Source organism: Phyllostomus hastatus, unplaced genomic scaffold, assembly GCF_019186645.2.
Source record: "Phyllostomus hastatus isolate PE091 unplaced genomic scaffold, TTU_PhHast_1.1 phas_contig_196, whole genome shotgun sequence".
In the NCBI taxonomy this organism is placed as follows: domain Eukaryota; kingdom Metazoa; phylum Chordata; class Mammalia; order Chiroptera; family Phyllostomidae; genus Phyllostomus; species Phyllostomus hastatus.
The window spans coordinates 3,644,237-3,667,057 of NW_025333709.1; the positions used below are offsets into that span (position 1 = coordinate 3,644,237).

A 22,821-nucleotide genomic window follows, 5' to 3' on the forward strand; every position below is an offset into this window, starting at 1 on the left:
AATAAAAGCGAAATCTTATGTCCTGTGGTCCGTGGGAAGACTAATGGCCTCCTCAGTGGCTTTTCGGGGACTATTACGGACTGTGGTCACTTGTGCCTTATGGAGCTCACCTGGGTCCCATCTCCACAGTCTTCTCTGCCTTTGCAGACCCAGAGAGAAGACTCAGGCCTCTGTCCCCACTCTCTTACCCTCCCTCCCCAAACTGGGAACAGCACCAAACACACCACTCACACTGAGGATTCGGTGTGGCTCAGACCCCTCTCCTCCTCAAAAACCCTTCCCAACAGACGGGCCTCCTCCCTGGGTTCTGGTTTCTCCCTCTTACCCTTAATTCAGTCCTGTTCACTGCATTATGCAGAGTTGCTTAACTCTCTTCTACTCTGCCCCAGGCTTACCTTTGCATAGTCAAAGCCTCATTAATGTCTCAATAAAACAAAGGTCCATTTATGCACTACAGAATCATTGGCCGAGGTTTTGTAATTTCGTTCTCATTTTTTCTCTTACTCTGTAGGTAGAAAAAAAACTGTGGAAACTTATTTTCCTCACACAGGAAGGCTGAAGTGGCGAGTCTGGGTTTTCCCTCTTCCTTTTAGGCACTATGTCCTGTCTTGACATCTATCTTTGATAAACTCATTTAACAGGATGGGTCTCAAATTTTTGGTCTCAGAACTCCTTTAAACTATTAAAAATTATTGAGGGTCCTAAATATTAACTTTTGTGTATACAGATTTATATGGGTTTTATCAATTGGTATTTACCATATTAAAAACCAAAAAATTTAAATAGTCATTTATTTAAAAACAAAAATGAATATATTACATATTTACATATTAACATAAATGCATCTTTTCATGAAAAAATACACTTCCAAAACGAATTTAAAAACCTTGGTGAGAATGACAATGTTTTACATTTTTGCAAACCTCGCTAAGTCTGGCTTAATAGGAGACAGCTGTTCTGCATTCATTGCTTTTGCAACATCCCAAGCCACACAGCCTCTGGAAAACTCAGCTGTGTGCAATGCAGGAGAGAACGAGTGAAAAGTCAAATAACATCTTAGTGTTATGAAAACAACTTCATCTTGCTGACCACTCTTTGACAACACTGTTTCAATACATATCAGAGTTGTTCAACCTCTTTTAAAAAAGAAAACAAACTTGAAATCAATGAGATCATGAATTAAATCTGAACCTCGCGCCAAACTGGAGTCAGAACTCATTGGCTAACAGTCAATTTAATGAACTGTGACTCTATTTAAAAACTCCACGTCAAGGGTGAACAGAAGCCAGGGACATCTTCTGCCCTTGTTTCCACCTTATAAATGCTTAGTCATCCTTCCAACCTGCCTTTCTCTAATAGCGATGCCTTCTTTATACAGCTCTTCACCGTAAATACAACAGTGCTAGTGATATTATTAACAACCGTAACTAATTTGTATTGATCACTAGGAGCCAGGCAACGCCAAAATACACGTGTTAACACTAATTCTCACAGTAACACTCTGAAGAAGGTTCTGGCTTCAGGTGGTTCAAGGATGAAAAATCAAAGGCTTCATGCTTCTAGCTGCATGATGCACACCTGCCCTGCCTTAGAACTTACTCAAAAGGTCACCGTCCCCGCGCTTCGGCCAAGCACCAGGCGGGCCCTTGGGGTCAGAGGTCAGGCCGGGTAGCCTTTGGTCCCCGCAACCCGCGCGGCGGGACTAAGTCAGTGCGGGAGCCACCAGATGGGATGGAGCCTTTTGGCTTCCCGATCCTCTCGCTCCCGGGGTCCACACTCCCCAGACTCCGGACCTCCCATTGCGGTCGAGCCGTGCCGGTTTTGCTGGTAGGAGAAAGGGGCGCCGGTGTGTGCGTCTCGGGGCTCCGGGCGCCGTGGGAACCCGTCTCGAGCGCGGGCGGAGGCCGGAACCTTTCTTCTCGCGTCGCCGTTGGCGGGCGGAGGCGTGCAGAGCCGGAACGGTCCTCCGGCGGCCGGCTTCGCGCAGCGGTCGCCGGCTGCTGACGTGCGCCGGCCGGGTCCCGGGCTGTAGGTGCGGGTCGTCATGGCGGTGGACATCACGCTGCTGTTCCGGGCCAGCGTCAAGACCGTGAAGACTCGGAACAAAGCGCTGGGAGTGGCGGTGGGCGGCGGCGGCGTTGATGGCAGCCGCGAAGAGTTGTTCCGCCGGAGCCCCCGGCCCAAGGGCGACTTCTCCAGCCGGGCTCGAGAAGTGGTGAGCTGGTTGCTATGGAAACGGAGGGCTGGAGGTGGGGGCGGACCCCCGACGCACATCCCAGACCCCAAACCAGAGCCTGTCCCATAAGCAGTGTGTGGAAGAAGCGAGTGGAGACCAGTGGTCTAAAGGGGGGACCGGAGAGGTGGCCCCGGATAGCCGACAGCTGCCTCGGGAAAGGAACAGCCTCACTTCGAGGAATGGGGACGTATAGCAAGATGCATTCTAGGAACCTAATTTCTCTTGAGGGAGGGGGTGCGGCTGGAGAGACGCTCAGAAGTCTCTGTTCGCAAAGTTCAGGGGCTGCTCTGTAAGATCATGAGTTCGCGGTCACCGCCGACCTGAACGCCGGGGAAGTGTCTCCACAGCCGATGGCTTTGCATCTCAGCGCCGACCACGTTGTTTTTGCTGTAATGTTTAATTGTCTCGTGCCCCCCGCCCCGCCGCATGGGGTCAAAGATCGTGTTCCGCAGACCTCTCCCTTCCCCGGGCCTCCTGCAGTAGATTAGGGTGCACGGTAGGGATCATCAGTACGTCTTGAGACTGATTTAGGGTTATCTTTCACAGACACTCTGTGTTACAGTTATCTAAATTCCTTTCTGTTCCCTGAGCACGGCGGGGTTTCGTTCAGGAGAGCAGGGTCCTTCTGCTTGAGGGTGGGAACAGGCTTGGCTTGATCTCAGAATCGCCAGAGTGAGGCTCAGCGTTGCTTAGTATATGGTGGTTGAATGGGGAAAAAAAAAAGAAAAAATAAACAAATGGTGTCTGTCTTCTGCACTACACTCTGTACGGGGAGAGATAATGTGCGCCTTGTTCGCTGTTGTATCCTTGGCACTGAGGGTTGGTGTTGTTTCTGCCTAGCCTGAAGGTTAGACAGTTCTGTCTATCCTCTAAGAAACAAAAACACAAACTCGCAAAGAAGGTTCAAAGCCTTGGGAGGTTCAAGGGAGGGGCTCTGAAGGTCAACTGCGTTAATTTCTTGGTAAATCCACTTCTGTTTGGCACACAGCCCGACACCTGGTACTTTGCAGATGCTCAGATATTTTTTTAATGAATGCATGTATACATGAATTAATGAGTGGCAGTTTGCAGAGGCTATTCAACCATCCGGGGAGGGAGATTGGCCAGATGAATCCAGTCAACCTATCAGTAAGCACTGATCAAGCACCTAGCTTCTGACCAGCACTGTGTTAGAATAACACAATTCAAAGGGTCTGGTGGCGGCAACAGACATTAACAAAACAAGTGCCATAAAGCCTCGTAGATGGTGTGCAGAGCACACAGGAAGTGTGTTTGGTTGCTCCTGAGTGCCCAGAACGGCTTTATAGAGGTGATAGTTCCTGGCACTAACCCTGGAAGGAGGAGTACTTGGTTCCGGTGCAGACGGGGCAGAGAGGGGAGGGTCTCAGGCCCCTCTGAGAGAAGAGTGTGCACAAAGGTGTGCAGATTGGTCACTTTCATGCTCAATGTATGTACTCAGTGCACGTCTGCCCATTAAGTTACAAACAAATTAGGCAATAAGGATATTTCGAATTGTGGGGGAAGGAACTTATATCTGAACAACTCCAAACAGTGATAACTCTACCGCTTTGCAGTGAGAGCTTGATTAGTTCACTGTTTGGACTGTGGGACCAGTGGGGGCCTTGGGAGTGGAGAGAGAAGTGGGATTTGGAGCTGGGAGACTTGTGTTTGGGTCTGGGTTCTGCCACTTAGAGGTGGATGACTTGGGTGGGCGACTTGGGCAAGTTCTGTGACCTGAGTCTCATTTTCCCATTCTATGAAAAGGGCATGATGATACCCTACTTCACTGATAAGCAAATTATTAGGATCTTATGAAACTGTATCATAAGATCATAAACATACATTCTGGTTATTACTGTTCCCTTCACTGCTGTCCCCAAGCCCATGGGGTTAGTTTAGACTGTTTTCATCATTGGTGCCAAGCTGTAAACCACTTGGCGTTCCTGTGCTTTCACTCCAAGCCAGTGCTGATTTCCCAGCAGACTGTGCAGCTCAGCGTCCTTTGCAGCAGTGTGCCCCGGGCAGCCGCCGCCAGGTGTTGGGCCTGACATTCAAGTTGAAATCCGCTTGATGTCTTACCTGGCATGTACTAAAAATAGAACCTTCTTCCGAAAGCTGACCCCTGGCTTTTGCTCTTTCTGCACGTACAGATCTTAAGTTCCTGTTGTATAGGTGTCTCATTTTATAGTGGGAAAACTGATGCCCAGCTAGGAGGCACGACTTGCCCAGAGTCCTGATACCCGAGGTCACAGGACAGAGCCAGAAGTAGGAGGCAGGTGCTTTAATGCTGTCTGTATGCCCCTCCCCCACCCCTACCTTTAATTCTCACTATAGTTCTAAACCAAGAAGTCAGTTCTTTGGCTTTGGAATGGCGGTGAGTCTTCTCCTTAGTTACTACTGGATTCATAACTGGAGACTGAATGGGATTTAGAGCAGAAAGACCCGAATTGGAATGCCTCTTACTGCTGTAGGAACTTGGGCAAGATGCTTAACCTTAAATAGAGTAATAACAACTGTATGAAGTTGTTCTGCAGATGAAATGAGAAAAGGTATGCAGGTGCCTGCCCCAGTGTGAATGTTTTGGTTGCAGGTGACAGTAACCTAATGTAAAGTGACCTGGGCAGAATGGGGGTGGCTTGGCTCACACAGCTGGGAAACCCCGGATGGGGCTCCTCTCCCAAGCTCTCATCCGTATAACCCCAGGAAGGGACTCCAGGTGGGTCTCCTTGGATCCCGAACCCTCACTTGGGGCACCAGAGGGAGAGGGTTTCTTGAATGGCCCAGGTCATATGTCCCCTCCAGTAGGTGGGCGGGCTGCTGTGGTGGTTGGCCTGCCAGGACCTTGGAAGAGGGGTGCTGCTTTGGGGGGTGTGGGGCGGGAGGTGTCCGGCAGGCGGACCCAACGCAAACAGTCCTCACATTACCCGACCTGCCTTCGCCTTACCTGCCTGGCCGTTCTCGCCGCTGTGGGGAATGAAAACCTAGACTGTGGGGGTTCGTAAGTGACAGGCTTTGGGTGTGGGGATGTGGCTGGAGGTGCCGCATGGTGGCCGCTCTTCATTTCCTTACTGAATTACAAAGGTCACCGAGGCCAGGGAGGGCAGCCCCTGGGGAGCTGAGACCCCCAGAAGCAGCCAAGCTGTCTGGGGCAGCAGGGCCAGTGCAAAGCACAGGAAACCTGTGTTGTGGCTCAAGGCCAGCCCACAGGTGGGCAGGCCGTGTGGCCTTCCTGGGCCCCAGGTTCCACACTCATAAAACCGAGAGCTTAGACTGGATAACTGCCGTGACGCCTTGTTGAACAAAGGTGTTCTGATTACATATGAGATAATAGAGACCGAGCTTTTGGCAACTTTATCTTCAGGGTAGGCATGCAGGTGAGGTTCTCTTTATCATACACTGCTTTTGTGAAAGTTAAATGTCGTTTGTTTTTATTTTCTTAGGAATGGGTTATCTTGTGTTCCTGGCTGAAATCCAGAGTTGTTGCAGTGACCTAAAGCCAGATGACCCGGTCCCTGCCTCCTCGAGGACCCCACCTCCCCTCACTCTCCTCTGACTCTCTCCTCCCGCACCCTTGCCTCTTCGCCTTTCTCACACCACCAGGCCCAGGCCACATCCGTCTGCCGCCCTTTGTTAAGTGGAGTTTTATTGGAGTGCAGCCTGTTTGTTTGTTTACGCGTGGGCTACGGTGGCCGGGCTGTGGCCTGCAGAGGCCCGCAGAACCGGTCATGTGTACTCTCTGGCCCTTCAGGAGGACGTTTCCCAGCCCTTAGGTGACAGCGCTGTCGGCAGCGGTCTGAGGAGCTTGCAGCTTTTGCTCCGGGCTTTGCAAGCAGAGACAGGAAAGGACCGTGTTTGTGTTTTAAAGTAATGGTCGGCCTTGAGGATGAGTTTGGAGTGTGCGAGGCTGACACAGAAGCGCTGATCGGGAGGCACTGATGGCGGGGGGCTGCCACAGCCACTCGGGAGAGCCGACGAGCTAGCGACAGCAGCACGAGCCAGGAGTGGACGGATGCAGGAGATACGTGAGAGCAAGGCTCAGCCGAGGTGTTCCTTTGTGGGGCTCGAAGGAATGGGAGGTGGAGCCATGCCCAGTGTCTGCTGGCAGAGTTACCTGGTAATGAATGTCGCGGTGACACTTTTCTCGGAGTTGGAGCAGGATGCCCGCTACTCCTGCCTTCCTCCTGCCCGGCTCCGAGCAGCAGGGAATGGGTCCGAGGAGCCCGGCGGCCTGGGGTTTTCCTGAGACGGCCCGAGGCGGACGCCTCCCCAGTGGCAGCGCTTCCTGTAGACCTGGATTGGGGAGCAGGCCAGAGCCCAGTGGGGTTCCCCTGCTTGGCCACGTTTCAGTCTCGGAGGCAGCTAGTCGCCGATAAGATGGCCAGTACAGCGGGCCCTGGGCCAGCCCAGGTGTGAGCTGTGTGGGTGCACGTGCCCGCAGGGTCTGAGAAACAGGCGGGCAGTCAGCCTTCCCTGGGTCTGGTTTTGTGCCCCGCTTCAGTTCCAGAACAGCGTCTTGGTCTGGAGCTTCGGGGCCCTTGGGTTCGGAGGGCCAGCTTCGTGCCCTGCTCCACACCATTCCACACCGGGGACTCGGGCACTGCAGATCTTGGTATCTGGGAGGGGTCCTGGAACCAGTCCCTTGCAGGTACCGAGGGGTGACTGTAGTTAAGTTCTGGGGGAGTCAAAAGTCACACACGGATTTTTGAGCACAGGGGCTTGGTGCCCCTCACCCCTGTGCTGTTCAGGGGTCCGCCTCTCAAATCCAACAAGCAGGCCGGGCCTTCCTCCACGTGGGCAGAAATCAAGGCAGGTCAGCCTCGGGGACTCATCGGGGCCCTTCCCCACGCCGGGCTCTTAACAGAGCGCCGTCTCCTCGGGCACGCGAGCTTGTCTCGGTGGTAATGACGTCACCACGTACCGTCGAAGCGTGGCTCTCTGGGACAACCAGTTCTTCGTCTCCTTCGTGCCAAGAAACACCTGGACCGGGGCAGAGTTCCCTTCCCCAGTTGCTGGGCGGCAGGTCCCCAGCAGTTCGCTGTGTCACTTACGAGGTCAGGGCTGCTGCTGCACCAGGTCCCCCGGGCGACGCGTTAGGAGAGTTCTCCCCGCCCAGGCTTGGTTGCGCCTCGCTGGCCCGAGCACCCGAGCGCCCGCAGGCCGCGCAGGCCGCGCAGGCCGGGGGTGGGATCCTCCGCCGGGGCGACGTCAGCCGCGCTCACGTCACCTGGTGCGGAAGTCGGAATATCGGCGCAGCCACTGGGGCGCTGTGGAGGATGCGAGTTTTGGAAAAGCAGTTTATTTTTGAGCTGCTGCTGCTGCAGGTCAGGTACTCTGTCAGAGACTTTACATACCTGGTCTCATTTCATCTTACTGGGATAGAAATATATTATTAAGTGATTTTACAATACTGGTTGTATTGTGGATAATCGAGAACTCGTGCAGACTTGGTGTTTGAGGTTTCTTTTGACATGGACATCTGTATGGGCTCCCTCTGGTGGGTGAAGTACCAGCGAAGTCTGCCATGGTCAGTTACGGCCAGTACTGTGAGGAACAACGTGTGTAAAACACACGAGGCTTCCAGGCCCCTCGGGAACCTCTCCGAGGAAGAGCGTGCGAACCGGAAGGATGAAAGTGCGGTGCGCTGCAAGAACTCCTTCCTGCAGCTCGGAGGTGAAAAGCTTGCAGCACCGCGGGTTTTAAACTCAGCAGCACTGTGTCCCTCACCCCCACCCCCGCCCGCTCTCAGGGTCCCGCAGTCTGTGGGTCCTGGAGTGCGCCAGCCCCCTCGCCACGCGCTGGCATCAGCCCGTTTGTCGCAGCTTCGTTAGGGAGCCGCGGGCTGCATCCAGCCCCCGAGAGGGCCTGCCTTTCACCTGGCTGTGCTGCACAGTCCTGTTTACTTCTGTTTTTTAATTCTGTGTCTTCGTTTGTTTTTTTTTTTGCAGAGAGGGGAAGGGAGGGGGAAAGAGAGGGAGAGAAACATTTCGAGTACAGAGACGTTACTGGGCAAACGCGGGATCCTGAAGGGCGTGTCAGAACATGAACAGACGCTGATGCTGCTTCCCGTGTGAGGTTGGAACACCGCTGCCCCAACCAGGCACGGCCGAAACTGTGCGCGTGAAACAAAGAGCACCCTAGGTGTGGAAACAGCGATTACAGGGAATTCCCTAAAGACTGTTCGCTGGGGCGGTTTATTTTTCTGCTTCTGTCGCCCTGGATTCTTGGATGAGCACATGCTTACTCTTGAAATGAGAAGCAGAACAGAACAAAGTAAAACTCGTGAAAGATGGGTTTTTATTGAGATGCTGCAGTAGGAAATGGAGAATTAATATCGTTTGATTAGAAAAATGCCAAGCGTAAGCAGTGTCTAATTGTATATCAAATGCACAATGGAGGGGTCCCTGTTTGAAGGAAGTCCACGGGGAGACCATTGGTAAAGGAGTAATTTTCCTGTAACTCAGCTGGATTTTCAGTTCAGACTTCCTTAACCTGCCTAAGAAAATCATCCACAAGTGTTGCATGGATGTCTTAGCTTTCTGGTTGTCATTCTAAAAAATAATAAACGATAATAATGGCTACCACTTGTTGAGCACCTACTCGCCCAGCACTGGCTGGAAGCTTTATCGCCGCGTTGACTGCCCTTGCAAGTTAGGCGCGAGGCACCCTTCACGGGTGGAGAAGCCGAGGGCCACAAGGCCACGTGACCTGCCCGGGTGACGTAGCAAGGACGGGGGTGTGCTGTGCGCCTGGACCTGCCCGCCCCTCTGCAGGCTCTTCGCGTCGACGTGCGTGGCGGAGTGCGGTCCCGGGACTCGCGCTGCGTGTTCTCCTTGGCGTGTCGTCAGGGCATCTGCCGTCTTCAGGAGCGTGTTTGCTCCGTGAATCGCACACACCTGAAGAGTGCCCGGCTAGCTTTCGGGGCACTACAGCTGCCTCCAAACCAAACTTTAAAAAAAAATCAATAATTACCTTCTAATAGAGATTTATTTATGTTTCTGTATTTGAATAGTTAATGTGTTTTAATGCATTTCTCACAGGTAGTGGTGAGGTATGCTTTGGGGGAAAAGGGAAAAGATTTGTGGTTTTAGTAAAATTATGAGAAGGAAGAAGACTCAACTTACACATTATAGACATTAAAAAAGTGTAACTCCTTTTTCTGTCTGTGGGATACTGTTTTGTTCTCTTGTGTATTTGTTCATTCAACAGTCTTCTTATGGAGAACTTCCGAGCTGAGACGACTTTTCAGGATTGCCTGATGAGGCAGGGGCCAGCCTTTAAAACCTCTCTCTGTGTTGGCCGCCACAGGACGTGGGCTCCCCCCTACCCCCCAGGCCCAGCGCTGGAGCAGGGCAGCTTCCTCCTGCAGGAGGGAAACGGGGCCTCACTCCTGAAGGTGCAGGTTCACCACAGTGCCTTTGAGGGGCGCTTTGGGGACCGAGGGAGGCCCTGTGTGGAGCTGCTGGCACCGGTCTCCTGCACCGCCCTGGCACTGCAGGGTCTCAGTACGTGGCAGCTGCTTTCTTACCGAGTTGTGTTTGCCGGGCTCCTGGGAGTAAAGGGGGCAGTTAGACAGCGGTTTGGGGTAGAAATGCGGGTGAGGTTTTCTCACCTGGCCACCAACGCATCGCAGTCTAGAAGGGGGCATTGGTTCACTCGCCCGTGGATTCGCTCAGCGAAGACTCATGGAGCACCCGCTGTAGGCCGTGCGCTCACTGTGTCTGCCCCTGGGGATAGAGCGAAGACGGAGAGCGTCTCTGCTCTCCTGAGGTGTATATTCTCATGGGAAACTTACAGTAAAGAAGTAAACAGGTGCAGAAAAGTGTTTCTGTCAGGTAGCGTGGTAAGTAAACTCATAAATACGAGACACGCTCATGCAGTCAGAGACATCTTCCGAAGAGGGACTTGGAGAGCGCGGAGGACAGAGCTTCCCTCTGGGTGAGGCTGAGGGGCGATGTCCTGGAGGAGGTGACGTTTAGGTGGGCCTCGCTGGTCTCCCCACCTGGGAGCAGAGAGGAGAAACAGAACAGGAGCACGACAGAGGTGCCGAGGGGCGGGGGGCGGTGCACAGGATGGGAAACCCGCTGAGGGGAGCTCCGTGTAGCTGGCGGGGGGGGGCGGGGGGCAGTGGGGCGTGCTGCACGTCGCCCCTTGGCCCTTCCTGGTCGGCTCCCCACCCCTTCCTCTCTGCTCGTGCCCCCCTCGGCTGACTTCCCTGGCATGCGTGGCTGGGTTTCCTTGCTCTCCGGCCGTTAACTGAGTGCAGCCAGTGGCCGGCTCCAGCGGACGGAAGGGCAGGGCGGGAGGTGCTGACCTGGGTGGAGGCTTGGCATCGCCTGTCCGCGGCTCAGGCGCCGGCCAGTGGCAGTCAGGGCAGCGGCGCAGCCCTGTGCCTGAGAGCCGGGGCCGCGGGCTTCGTCTCCACGGCAGAACCACGGACATGGCACCCCCGCCTTTCATTTAAGAGGGTCGTAGGGAAGAGCTTCTCCCTCTCTGGCTCAGCGTTGCAGCAGGCGAAAGTCAGGAATTCTAGGCTCAGACAGATTTTCTCTTCGTGATGCGGCAGTTCATACTTTTCTTCCAAATATGACCTAAAGGGTTAGAGGTGGTAAATGGTTCTTATGGCATTTTTGACTATAAATCCGAATGGAATGGAATCTGCAAGCTATTATCAGACTGAGTCAAGCTGCCCTGTCTTTCTCCTGTTTTTGTTCCAGGGGAAATGTGTGTTTTCATTCTGTCAGCGGACAGTTTACATACCAAACATCCCGAATATTAAGAGGGAATTATATAATGAATACTTGATGTGAAGGGACTAGTTAAATACTTCAACTCCAAGGGATTCTATTAAAGTAATAAGGAAATTACATTCAATTTTAAATGGTAGAAAGATTTTTTAATGTATTGCTATTAAGCATGTATTATACACACTCAACCCATTTTTTTGGGCGAATGAATTCCCAAAGCACAGTTCATCTTTACACAGGTGGAAAGGAAATATTCTTGCAAAATGGGCAGTTTGATGTCGTCGTCTTAGCTGTGGGAAGAAGCATACTTTTCCAAAGAATAAAATGTGATGGTTGATTGGAAACTTTTGGAGTTACGGGCTTTTAGTTCTCCCCCTTGAAATACGAAAGTACACGGAGACGGGTCCCCGACGCAGGCGTGGCGGGCACTTTATCGCCCTAATTGGCTCCAGACATGGGGGCCGTGATTTGTAAGCCAGCAGTGACAAGAGGAAGTTAAATCAAAATTGAATTAAGGGAAGGAAATAAAAAAAAAAGATACCAAGGAGAGGTGATGAATTTTCTGAAAGCCCCTGAATACCTGTCTGTGGGCGAGGGCGAGGGAGAAGTCTGCGAAGGCGACTGTGTCCGCTGTGTCCGCAGACGGACTCGGGGAACCTTTCTGTCCTGGACGGGGCCTTCTCTCTCTCTGGAAAGTCTTTTCTGCGTGTGTTCGTTCCTCGGTCCCGTCCAGTCCACACAGGCGTGTTTGCCCCCACGCTTTTCCATGGCTCAGCTGCCAGCAAAGATCAGTGTCTCCCCCGATACCCGCGAGGCGATGTCTTGGGAGGCTTGGTTTCTCTGTCTGTGTTTCGGCATTCTGGTGTAGCTCCGGCTCACATAAATGAGGTTCTAGGCTTCAGAGCCTACCGGGCGCTCGTCCGCCCTGCCCGCCGTCGCTGCCGTCGTCTGCCTCCGTGTTCCGGGCCCAAGAGGACAGCGACTGCGCGGCCCGGAGCGCGGAGTTAACACGCATGTGTGAGATGGGCTGAGTGAAGGAACGCCCTGCGTTTCCTCTTTGTCGGCCATCCCACGGCGACCCTGTGGGTCCAGACCCTCACCGTCCTGCGCCCAGGACACTGGGCGCGGCCCCCGTTCCAGCCCGGGCCACGCCACCGTGCAGAACACGCGGCTCTCGTCATCATGCTCCGAAGCAGACGCGCACAGTGCTGCCCATTCCCCACGCGGCGGGTTCTCAGGTTCTTGGTTTGTGTGGCTGGTGTCCAGAGGCCTTTGTGAAGCCAGCCCCGCCCGCTCGTCCAGGTTCACGCCCCACACTGCCCGCACCACCACGCCGGCTCCCCACGCTGCTCCGAGTCAGGCCGCCTCTGCTCCCTTGCCTTCTCGTCGGTGTCCTGCTCCACCTCCTGCTCCGGTGCCTCGCTCTCCGTCACTCACTCAAAACACCCCGTCTCTGAAGGTGCCGTCCGCCCTCCTGATCTGTCTCCTGAATTCACGTCCGCTGCTGCCTGTTGTCCTCACTGAGCGAGGAGCTACGTGTGGCTGTGACGGCCTCCGTGTTGTGGTTGGGTGTCGCCCAGTGGTTCTCACCGCCGCTGCACCTTCAGGGTGCTCCTGAGCTGTGTCCTGGACTGCACTGTTTGCTTTTTCGAGCGGGGTGGGCGAGGAGAGGAGAGGGCAGGGCCCTGAGGTGCTGCTGCTGGGCCGTCCATCAGGGCCTCTCGCAGCCGGTGTGGCAGTGTCTCGGCAGGGCCGGTGTCACTTCGCAGTCGCTCCCGGATCGCCAGTGCCTGGCGCCGCGCGGGCCCGTGGTAGGGGTTCAGGACGTGGCACGTGACTGCATGGATAAAGACACTCTCAAACGTTTGTTTAGTAGTTTCACCAAAAGGATCAGCAGAGGTGATTTTACTATATTCCAAAAGCCGTGAAAACCCAGGTTCTCCCTGGGCTTTATTTCATCATTCACAGTCTTCCTTAAAGCGCTTCCTCCCTCCGCCTGCTTCCAGCTTCGGACCAAAATGGAAATCACTGTCCTCTAATTCTTCTCCCTGTGAAATTGGAGAACAGCTTTTTAGTCACCTCCTTATAAATAACCCTTCAACAAGCTAAATTGCCTCTAGGACTTTCTTTCTCCAGATTAAATTATCCCAGAGCCCTTTTCTTCCCTCTCATAAAGGCGTTTTCAAAAAGGAGCATTCGTTATTTTTTATTTCTTCTTCTAGCTCTTTATAAAACTTTTTTTTTTTGTTTTTCACAAATGTACCACGGACACCCCTGTGAGGGCCAGTTAATGCTGCCTGGGGTGCAGGGCATCCTGTGTCTCGGTCTTTTGTCTGTGTCGGGAGTGTCCCGGTGACTTGTCTTCATCGCCTACTAGATGCGACTGAGGGCCCTCTCGCACCCGCTCCTCGTTGTACGCGTTTCGTTAAACACGTGGCTTGGCTTTCTCCCCACAGACGCCACTCGCTGTGTCGGGAGTCTTGTGATGACGAGGCGCCGGCAGCCCGTGGGAATCAGCTTGCGTGATCACGGGCATTGACAGACTCACGCCACTGGGCAGCGTCTTGGTGTGACCTAACCTCTGGCATGGCTGGGACCCGGGGGCAAGGTGGTGCCAGCAGCGCTCCACCCTCCTGGCGCAGGCTCCGCCCTCCTGGTGCCGGCCTCCCCGAGGCACTGCCGAGCTCTGGCTGCGTGGCCGCAGAAGCAGAGCTACACACTACAGACCTGCTTTCCCACGATGTCCCACCTAGGGGAGCAGAGGCTCCGTCCTCCGGGCACCTGCCGGAGCCGGGGACTCAGCCATCCTCATGGGCTCACACTGAGTCCTGTGCCCATCCTGAGCCCACCCACCCACCTCCAGAGGGAAAGGGTGCACTGCTCAGCTTGGTCTGCTGAGGATCACACGTGTGGCTGAGAGAAGGGGAAGAAGGATTTCCAAAGGAAGTTTGGGGAGGTCGTCCCTGATGGGGGGAGCCATGGGTGGGGGGGTGGCCCATAGTAGATGGTGCATTGCCTTCAAAATTGTGTCCTTCGTTCCACCTTAACAGCTCACTAACGCTTTGAACTGAGGGGGTTTCTGGCAGTGAATTCTTCACTCACCGAGTCACTGTTTATTGAGCATCTAGGATATGCCGGGCTTGCAACCAGGTATCAGTGCACAAACGTGGGCGAGACGAGCCCTGACTAGGAGAAACTCGTTCGGTGAAAGGACAGACTAGTAGGCAAGTGCATGCTGTAGTGAGTGCCGTTTCCCCAGTGTGTAGAAATGGATGCCCCGGTAGACGTGAAGAGCTCAGTGGGAGGGGTGCATGGGGAGGGCTTCAGAGGAGAGGTGAATTTTGAGCTGAGCCTTGAAGGGTGGCAGGGGCTGTCCTAGCCTGGGAAAGAAAGGGGTTCTCCTAGAGGCCGTGGTGAACCGTAAAACGCTTTCAGCAGGGGCCGATGGGATCAGGTGTGGGTTTCAGAAAGACCACCCTGCTGGCCGCTGGCCGCTGGCCGCTGGCCGCTGGTAGGGTGGGCGGAGGGGAGAGGCACCGCCAGCGAGGCGGAGGACCAGGTGAGCTACTGCAGTTACCCAGTTACTGAGTCTAATCAAGACACTGTGACGGCCTCACCTCCGCCAGTGACTACGGGGACAGGACCGATTCCGGGCGAGTCTGGTGATGCAGTTGGCGGAAGTCGTCGGGTGTGCGCGTGGGAAGTCAGTGGTTCTGAATGATGACTCCGGGGTTTCGGGGGTGGGTGACCGGGTGGGTGGTCAAGGCGAGTTCAGTTTCTGTTGTTGTTTGAGGTGCTTGCTGGACACCCCAGGGACCTGTGCCTGAGGCGGTTGTAAGTGCAGAAACGGACTCAGGAGAGGTTTCCGAGCGAGGGCTGTAGGCAGAGAGGCATCAGGGGGTGTGTGGGTCGGGGGGCGAAGGCTTGAGGAAGGGGCCCAAGGGGAATTCCAGGTGGGGAGAAGGCCTCGGCCGTCCCCGGGCAGTGGTGTGGGAGAGGCCGGCGGAGGACGGGGCGGCGGAGAAGTTCAGCGTGTGTGGGGCCCTCCCAGGGACCGACCTCTTCCTGCCTCGATACAGGCAGTGCCACCTGGGACGGTGTGTGGCGCGGACTCTGGGCTCTGCTGCCTGCTGGCCTGAGACTCGTGGGCGAACGACCTACCTTCCTCTCCGGACCTTTGTAATGGGAACGAAGCAGCCCCGGATTTGGGAGGGTTCAGCGAGCAAAGCGCTGTGATGCATAAGCACGGAGACCAGTGAGCACGCCTGTCTGCCCCTCTGTCCCCGCGGCCCGGCTCGTCCCAAGTCCGAGATCAGCGCGTCTGGGCTGCGCTGGGGCCCTCCTCTGGGGAGGCTGGGGGCTCTGGGGCAGCAGCGCCGGGTCCGGCTTCTTGAAGGTTTCCCAGATCATTTATGGGGTTATTTTTTCTAATGACTGTCAATTTTACCTCTGACATCGATGGACTTTTCTGTGTTTCTTCCACACTTAACATATCTTTAAATTGTTCCTGATGCCTCACAGCATACAGCTTCCCCTTCTTCTTTGTCTTACTTTTTTAATCTCCTTCCCCAGAATCATCCCCAAGGTCCTGGAATGCTGTGTTAGCTGCTCCCCCACACTTTGGTCAGTTTCTGGCACGTTACTGCTAATCAGGCTACTTTTCCCATCCATCTGGAGGAACTGGCAGCGTTCTCGACTCCTCCCCATCATGGTCAGGAATATGACCTTGCTGGCTTTTCCTCTTCCTCTTCCATTTTCCCAAGTCAGTGTCTCGAACCGCTGATCAGATCAGTTTGCCCACGATAGCACGGGCAGGCCCGGAGCTTACCCCGGTTTTAAAGGGGAACTGCAGCGTCTGTTACTCCATGGAAGTTTTTAAAGTCTGGGTTAAAGCGCAGCAGCAGCAGCAGCAGCAGCAGCAGCAGCAGCAGCAGCAGCACGCGGGGCGTGAGCGTGCTGCCGAGCCCCTCACGCCGTGGACGGAGCCAGGCGTCGTGGGTGTTCGTTTTTAAGGAACCGGGCGGGTCACTCTCCTCTTTATTACGCACACAGACACCGACGCTAACAACTGACATGCGAAGGGAAAACAGGCAACAGTGATGAAAACCATTTAATGATTAGCGAGGAAACAAATACTGCTTAATGAAAATAGAAACCATGTCCAAAGGGCCCGGTGCTGAGTCTGGGAAACGCAGCCGCGCCGCGGTCTGCCGTGCACCCTCCGTCCGGCGCAGTCGACATTGTTTAGGGCTGCCCGGGAACCGGAGCTTGCGATTGTGAGCCTGGAATGTCCTGCAGATAATTAAGTTGTGGTCAGGCTTTGGAAAAATAAAAAGTTCTCGAACTATGATTTTATAAACATGCTACAATAACATTTCTTTATATTTAACAGTTTCTTATAGAAAGCTGATACTCTCATGAGGCATTGATTAAAGGTAAAACATCAAGAAAGAAAAAATATTAAATTAAAACTTCACTTAGGATGTTGACAGTTGGCTTGTAATATTAAACAGATGTGTGTGTTCTGGGGATATTCCTCTTTCTGAACTGAATTGCTAAGTTGTATTTTTTTTATGACAACTACAAATTTTTGATCAGTTAATAATTTTAAATGCCCTTTCCACAATCTTCTATATTCTAACTTCATCTGTAGCTTGAACCCTTTCAATGGTATAATGATTGGTGAGACCTTCGCTGCCTCTTCTAAAGTCTTTCACTTTCTTTTTTCCTGCTCCCCCCCCGCCCCGCCCACCCCCCCCCCCCCCCTTAAAGCCTTTCTGATTTCATGATGCATTCTTGGGGATTGATTCCTTGAAGTAATTTTAGGATCACTGGGTAGAATTCTACCCTTTTAGATTTATGTCTGCAGTTTACCTCCGTGTAAGTCTCGCGTTGGCGTCTGAGTGCACAGGGCGCCCCGAGTGCGGTGTCGCGTTTGCGTGGGCAGTGGGGAAGGCCTTGTGGTGGCCCTCGGAGCCACATGCAGACTGGCCTGCGCCCCTGCTGTGGGGCCACAGCAGTGTCCGCGATGCCACCTAAAGGAACCCAGGCTCTGGGGCAAAGAGAGATTCAGATTCAGTAGAATTCTTTTCGCTTATGAGGATTTTGCCATATTAGGCAAATAACATAGAGCCCAGTCAAGGCGGGGGGTGCAGGGGGCGGGAGGGGGGAGTTGGGGGGTTGGGTAGACCGATGATCAGGGCAGGAGTCAGGCTGGATTTTGCAGGCTGAGGTGAAGATTATCGTGCATCTTTGAAGACTCTTGAAATCTGTTTGCAAAACTAGATAAATTGTTCATTATTGTGTTTGGGCTAATGGAAATTTTTTTAATTCTGAAGATCATTTTTAATTGTAAGTTGACATCTGGACGTCATAGGTTTTCTGAAAGATATATTTTCTAGGATGGAGTTTTTGATTAGCCCGAGGAACGGTTTGGCTGGTTTGGATAGATGTATTTACCTTGGAACTGTGTGCTGTTTGCACAGTCTTTCTCGCGGGTGGGGGTCAGTGTTATTTTTCTCCGCAGATTCCGCTTGGGAAGTGCTGATCTGGGGCTGAAGTATATGGAAGGCATTTCCAGTAAACACAAGTAGAGGCCCACTGAACTGTCTGAACAAACGCAGCAATTTATTTTGTCATAAAAACTTTAACCTTGTAAATAATAAATTCATTTTTAACAGCACACTATTTCAATGTGACTGATTTTATATCTAATCACATAGTTTCTTTGTATTTAATCACATAGTTTTAAACTGTCCTGTTTCTTAAAGTTTGATTTAGAAGCAAAAATATTTTTTGATGTAAAAGCGCATTTTTTAAAGGACTTTAGAAGTATACATTTCAGGTGTTCACCTTTTGTTCTGTCGCTCACTGCTGCAGAGCTTCTCTCATACCGTGTGTGTGAGAGAGGACAGCAAATTTCTGTGCACAGCGTGTCAGCAGATTAATTGAATCGCTGCCACAGTCTCCTAGAAATTTGAGTTGTGAATGAACAGTACCCTTTTGGAAAGACTTAGGAATTTCGTGTGCAGAAATACTATTTAGGTTTAACATAATTTGTTACTCTGGAAAGAGCCGCTCGTTTCCGCATGAGAATCCGAAAGCAGCGAAGACGCCTCTGTCGCGTCCCGTCAGCCAGCAGCCAGCTCGCCCGGCGTTCTGCTGGGTGGGGGGGGCGCTGTACACATTCTCACCGGTGCCCTCTCGCCAGAATTAGTAATAGCGGGTCGAGGCAGAAAATGCCGTTTCTCTTCATCGTCATAGCTGCATTTAAAAGAGCTCTCTTACATAAACGATACTGTTTTCTAGATACGTGGCGTGGCTCCCCGACCCTGACTGCGGAGTCGTGCCTGACTGAGCACTGAGCCGCGGGCCCGCGGCCGCGGGTGGCGCCCGGCCGGCGTCGCTCTCCCTGCGGCTGTGGCTCGGGTCCCTCCTGCCCCGGAGTGAGAAGACCGTGGTTTTCCTGTTGCTTCCAGAGTCACTGTTCAGCGACTCTACCAAGGGGCAGGGAAAGGGGGACGGTTTTTCAGCGTAGTGATGATTAAAGAGCTGTACCGTTTGAACTACTTCATCTCTTAAATTATTGGATCCTCCTTTGTTTCTACTCAGTGTTGGGATCTTTTCAGCTGTTTGCAGATAACGGATCTATCTGGCCGTGCTGGGGAGAAGGGAGGACTCTGCCGGTGTCTGCTGCCCGTGAGCGCCGGTGTGGGAGGGGAAGCCCGTCGTTGGTCCCTAGTGGTCCGAAATGGGAAGTGCGTGTCTCGAAAATGCCATTAGAACTTTCTATAAAGCATAACATTTGATTAGAAACAAAAACTTTGACAATTTCAAGTGGGCTGATTGGTTTACTTAAAGTGTCTCTGAGCAACGGTTCAAATTGCTTACTTTCTTAGTCTCTTACTGGAAACACATGAACTTACATATAAAAATTCGGGTGTAAGATAAGCACCTGGATTTCAAGCCACTTAGTAAAATGGAGGAAAAGTCTGTAAACGCTGTGAAAGTACTTGAGAAAATGTATGAGAAGGTTCTTTTTTTCTCTCGTCTCTTTGTTAGCTTTATCATGCTTAATTTTCATGAAAATAATGTGTTTGTTACTGTGGTCACACCGTGATTTAGCTTTGGCTTGGGTATGATGTTTTATTGTCCCTGTCCTAGAAAATTACAGCAGTTTTTATGAGGAGCGGTTTGTGGGTTCACACAACCCGCTCGGGGTGCCATTTACCATAATTCTCTTCCAAAAGGACCATAAAACATCATGTAAATTGTTTAAAAAGGGAAAGGCCTTTTTTGAGAAAGGCTAGGAAGAAACCTCTCCGGCTTTCTTTTGTTCCTTACATCCATGTCCACGATTTGGAGCTCACGGTGTATCATACGTGTTGCTGTTGGAACGCACAGCGCACGTGTCCGTGAGCGGAGGGGCCGTGCGCTGGAGCGGGGCTGCGGCCGTGCTGGGTCGGAGTCGCGCAGACCGAAGTCGCCGCGGTGTGGCCACCTAACACGTGCTTTCCGTGACTCTGGCGGTGAAGCGAGGGAAGAGAGGAAGGGAGGGATGGAGGAAGGGAGAACGGAATTAATTTACAGCATGGACATCTTTCTTAAAAGACCCCTGTGTTCTCTTTAAGTTCCCGTGCGTCTATAATCAGTATTAAGGTGACATTTTTAGTAACCAGTCTTGAGAAACTCCCATTTAAATTCACCAGTAGATTTACCCAGGGAAACCCCCCTCCTCAGCTGCCCCACCGTGCCGGCGGGCTTGTTGCACACGGCTCGCACACACCCTCACGAGGAAAACGCCAAGCAGCGCAGCGACGAGGCCCGGGTTCTGCGTGGCTTCCTGTGCGTGGGTCACGTGTCTGATACCGTCTTGGTCTTGTGTGTGAGCCCCAAGGAGGGCAAGGACGGAATTGTTAGTAATTTTCTGTAGCATTTACTTGGTACCCGGAGCTTCCGGTCACTTAATGCAGATATATCTTAGGCTTAACAAACTGTTACGAGAAAGTCCACACAGATGGGAAATTTAAAACAGAAGCAGCTGCTCACTGTGCGTAAAGATCTAACAAGTACATAATAGGTTTAGTGTTGAGAATCACTTCCTTAGTACATGTAAGATCATTATATTTGCAACATTTCATAGGAACACATAAATGAAATGATTGCTGTGTTCGTGTCAAGGTGATAGAAGCATTTGTTTGCACAAAATTTTCTGTTCACATCAGCGTGTTTTTAAAAACACGAGTGTCTGTTGTTGAGAACCTCCTTGGCTTTGTGACAGGAGGAGCTTACAAGTGATCACAGAAGTGCGTCTGCAGAGAGCGTCTGCTCAGTTTTCTTGGGCGCGGCTGTCTTTGTCTCAGCGTCGGTGCTTCCTACTGGCATGTGTGCTTGTGTGAAGAACATCCACTTAGGTTTTATGTGACTGCAAATTCCCCTTTCCATATGTGTTGAAATATACACACATGACCAACTTCCTAAAACGTGTAAACATGATTTTTGAAATTATTCCTTACTCTACACTCTTTTTTTCTTTTTTTTTTTCTGGTATTGGGATGTTTTTGTCCCTTCGGAATCCCAGAGTAGCTAACCAAAGAGAGTTTGTGGAGTAGAAAATGAAGCCGTAATTGGAAAGGATCTTTAAAGAAAGCGCAGAGTCGAAGGCCAGGCAGGGGCGCTGGGAGCGGCGGGTGGGAGCGAGCCAGTGTGCTGGGGCCGCGCGCGGCAGCCCGGGGCCTCCCCGGCTCCTCTCGGCTCTTCCTGTTTGCGGAGCCGGGGCCCTGTCACCAGCACTCCGGCCTCGGAACCCACTTCCTGTGGGCAGGCGTGCTGGGCAGGCACGGCTTTTTCTGGCATTTGACCCAAGCTGTTGAGTATGCCACAAATTTGTTAATTAAAAATTTTGTGTCCAGCTCTGTTGAATAAACTGTTTCAACAGAAGATGTTTGGAAACAGGATGGCTCTGCACCGAGGGGACCAGGTGCCCAGCTCTCCGAGCTGGAGGTCGTCTTCCCCCGTGAATTCTAATAGTTGCTGCATAATGGCATCATTGTCACTGCGAGTGATACAGAGCGCCCTGTTTAGGGGGTTCTTCTTTTAGATCAGCAAATGCTTTTTCCCTTTTTGTGTTCGTACAGACGACGTACTTCATAGTTATTTATAGGTACCAAATAAAAATGCATAGGATTTGACTCAAGTATGATTTATAACTTACTCAGTTGCAAGAAATCTAAACTTACTTTGCTTACAACTTTTATCCAAAATGTTGATGTTTTCTTATTTCTATTTTTCACTTGAGTTAGCTAGAAAATATTTTTCATGGACTTTGGATGACATGAAATCACTTGTTATCAAATAGCTAAGTTTTTTTTTTAATTGAAAATCTTTGTCAATATGACCAATTCCTGTCAGAAAAGGGGCACAATTTTTCAGTTTTTTTTCCCCCAAAACTGCAACTTCAGAAAATATGTAAGAGATGTAGCAATTAACCTACATGCACATTTATAATGCTAGAAAATGGGCAGCTAGTTACATTCAAAGACAGGATCTGATAGGCCCAAATTGCTTAAAACATCACAGTTATTGAAGATATACCCCAGGGAATCTGAGAAACCATTTAACAGATGAAAGTACATTTTGAAAAGTCTGACCTTACAGGCAATCATAAAATGAATCAAAACAGTGCTTTTTTCCCCCTGAAATGTACAGAGCCCATCTGTGTCTAATCCAGTAATTATAGACTGTGTTCAATTACCTTTTCAGACTTGGAGCAGACTGGAGACTCAGCAGCGAGCAGGCGCGGGGTTTTGTCTAGACCTCCATTGACCACAGTCTAAAACTTGAGTTTACATCTCATTTCGTTTTTTGTTTGGTTTGACGGTTCTTAAAGGATTCACTCTTGCTACTTGGCGTTTCACCTTCTTAGATTTGAGATACTGCTTTTTCTCATTACCATAGCTTTGGTATCAGTGATAGTTCGTGCCGTAATCAGATGTTTGTTTTCTGAATGCCTACTTTTGTCTGCAAATCAATAATTTGCACTGGGGAAAAGACTGCACGGGGTGGGGGAGGGGCTGGCACCCGTGAGTAGTATTTTTTAAAAGTAGCCTTTAAAATGTTGCTGCTGCTGACTGTAACTCCTTTTTTATGTGCTAGGAAAAAAATAATTTATTTTCCTCTTAAACTGAGAAATTTTCAGCCGCTTTGTACACTTAATAAGATGTTTTTAAAAATACATGTAGACTGCTAAAAACAAATCTCTTATTACACATCATACAGTTTTTTTCTCTCTATACATTTTTATTGCATTTGGTCATCAGGCTGGTATCCATTAGATATAGTGGATAATATTCATAATCCTCCTCAAACCATTTTTCTTAAAGTTATTTTACGATTTGATGAGTCTTTCGTGAGAATTGCCATGAACGGCTGTGGCCAGTTCAAATATTTAAATTTTATCTAGGAATCTTGGCAATTGAAGTTTTTCTTGAAACACAAAACAAACAAAAGATGACCACAGTTTTTTAGAATGCTTGCTTGTGCAATGGTCAAAGCTCCCCCCACCCATTTTTTAGTATTCAAGTCATTCACATTCCAATTAGCATTGGAAACAAATGTTTTGAGGTATTTATTGGATACAATCGTTAAGTATCAGAGCATGAATTTTTCTAGGAATTTTATAACCACGGCCAGTACGCTGTACTATTTCTTTAAGTTGTGTTTGTTTAGGTCTCCCCTTCCTGGGGAGGTTTGAAAGGTCCTGTTGGGGGAAGAAAGCACATTTACTTCGTTGCATGAATGTAGCTTTTTGAGGAGATGATGCTGGGAAGTGACACCTGAAGA

At 51.2% G+C, this 22,821-nt stretch overlaps 1 protein-coding gene across 1 annotated transcript in view; it reads left to right on the top strand.

Moving 5' to 3' along the window:
• Positions 1-1,953: 1,953 nt before the first annotated feature.
• The window catches only part of STX18 (syntaxin 18), a 75,079-nt gene continuing 54,211 nt past the window's right edge, over positions 1,954-22,821 (top strand). Inside the window, exon 1 of the mRNA XM_045834404.1 lies at positions 1,954-2,215. Coding sequence (XP_045690360.1) covers positions 2,045-2,215 — 171 coding nt within the window. The 5' untranslated portion in view covers positions 1,954-2,044. The remainder of the gene's footprint in view (positions 2,216-22,821) is intronic.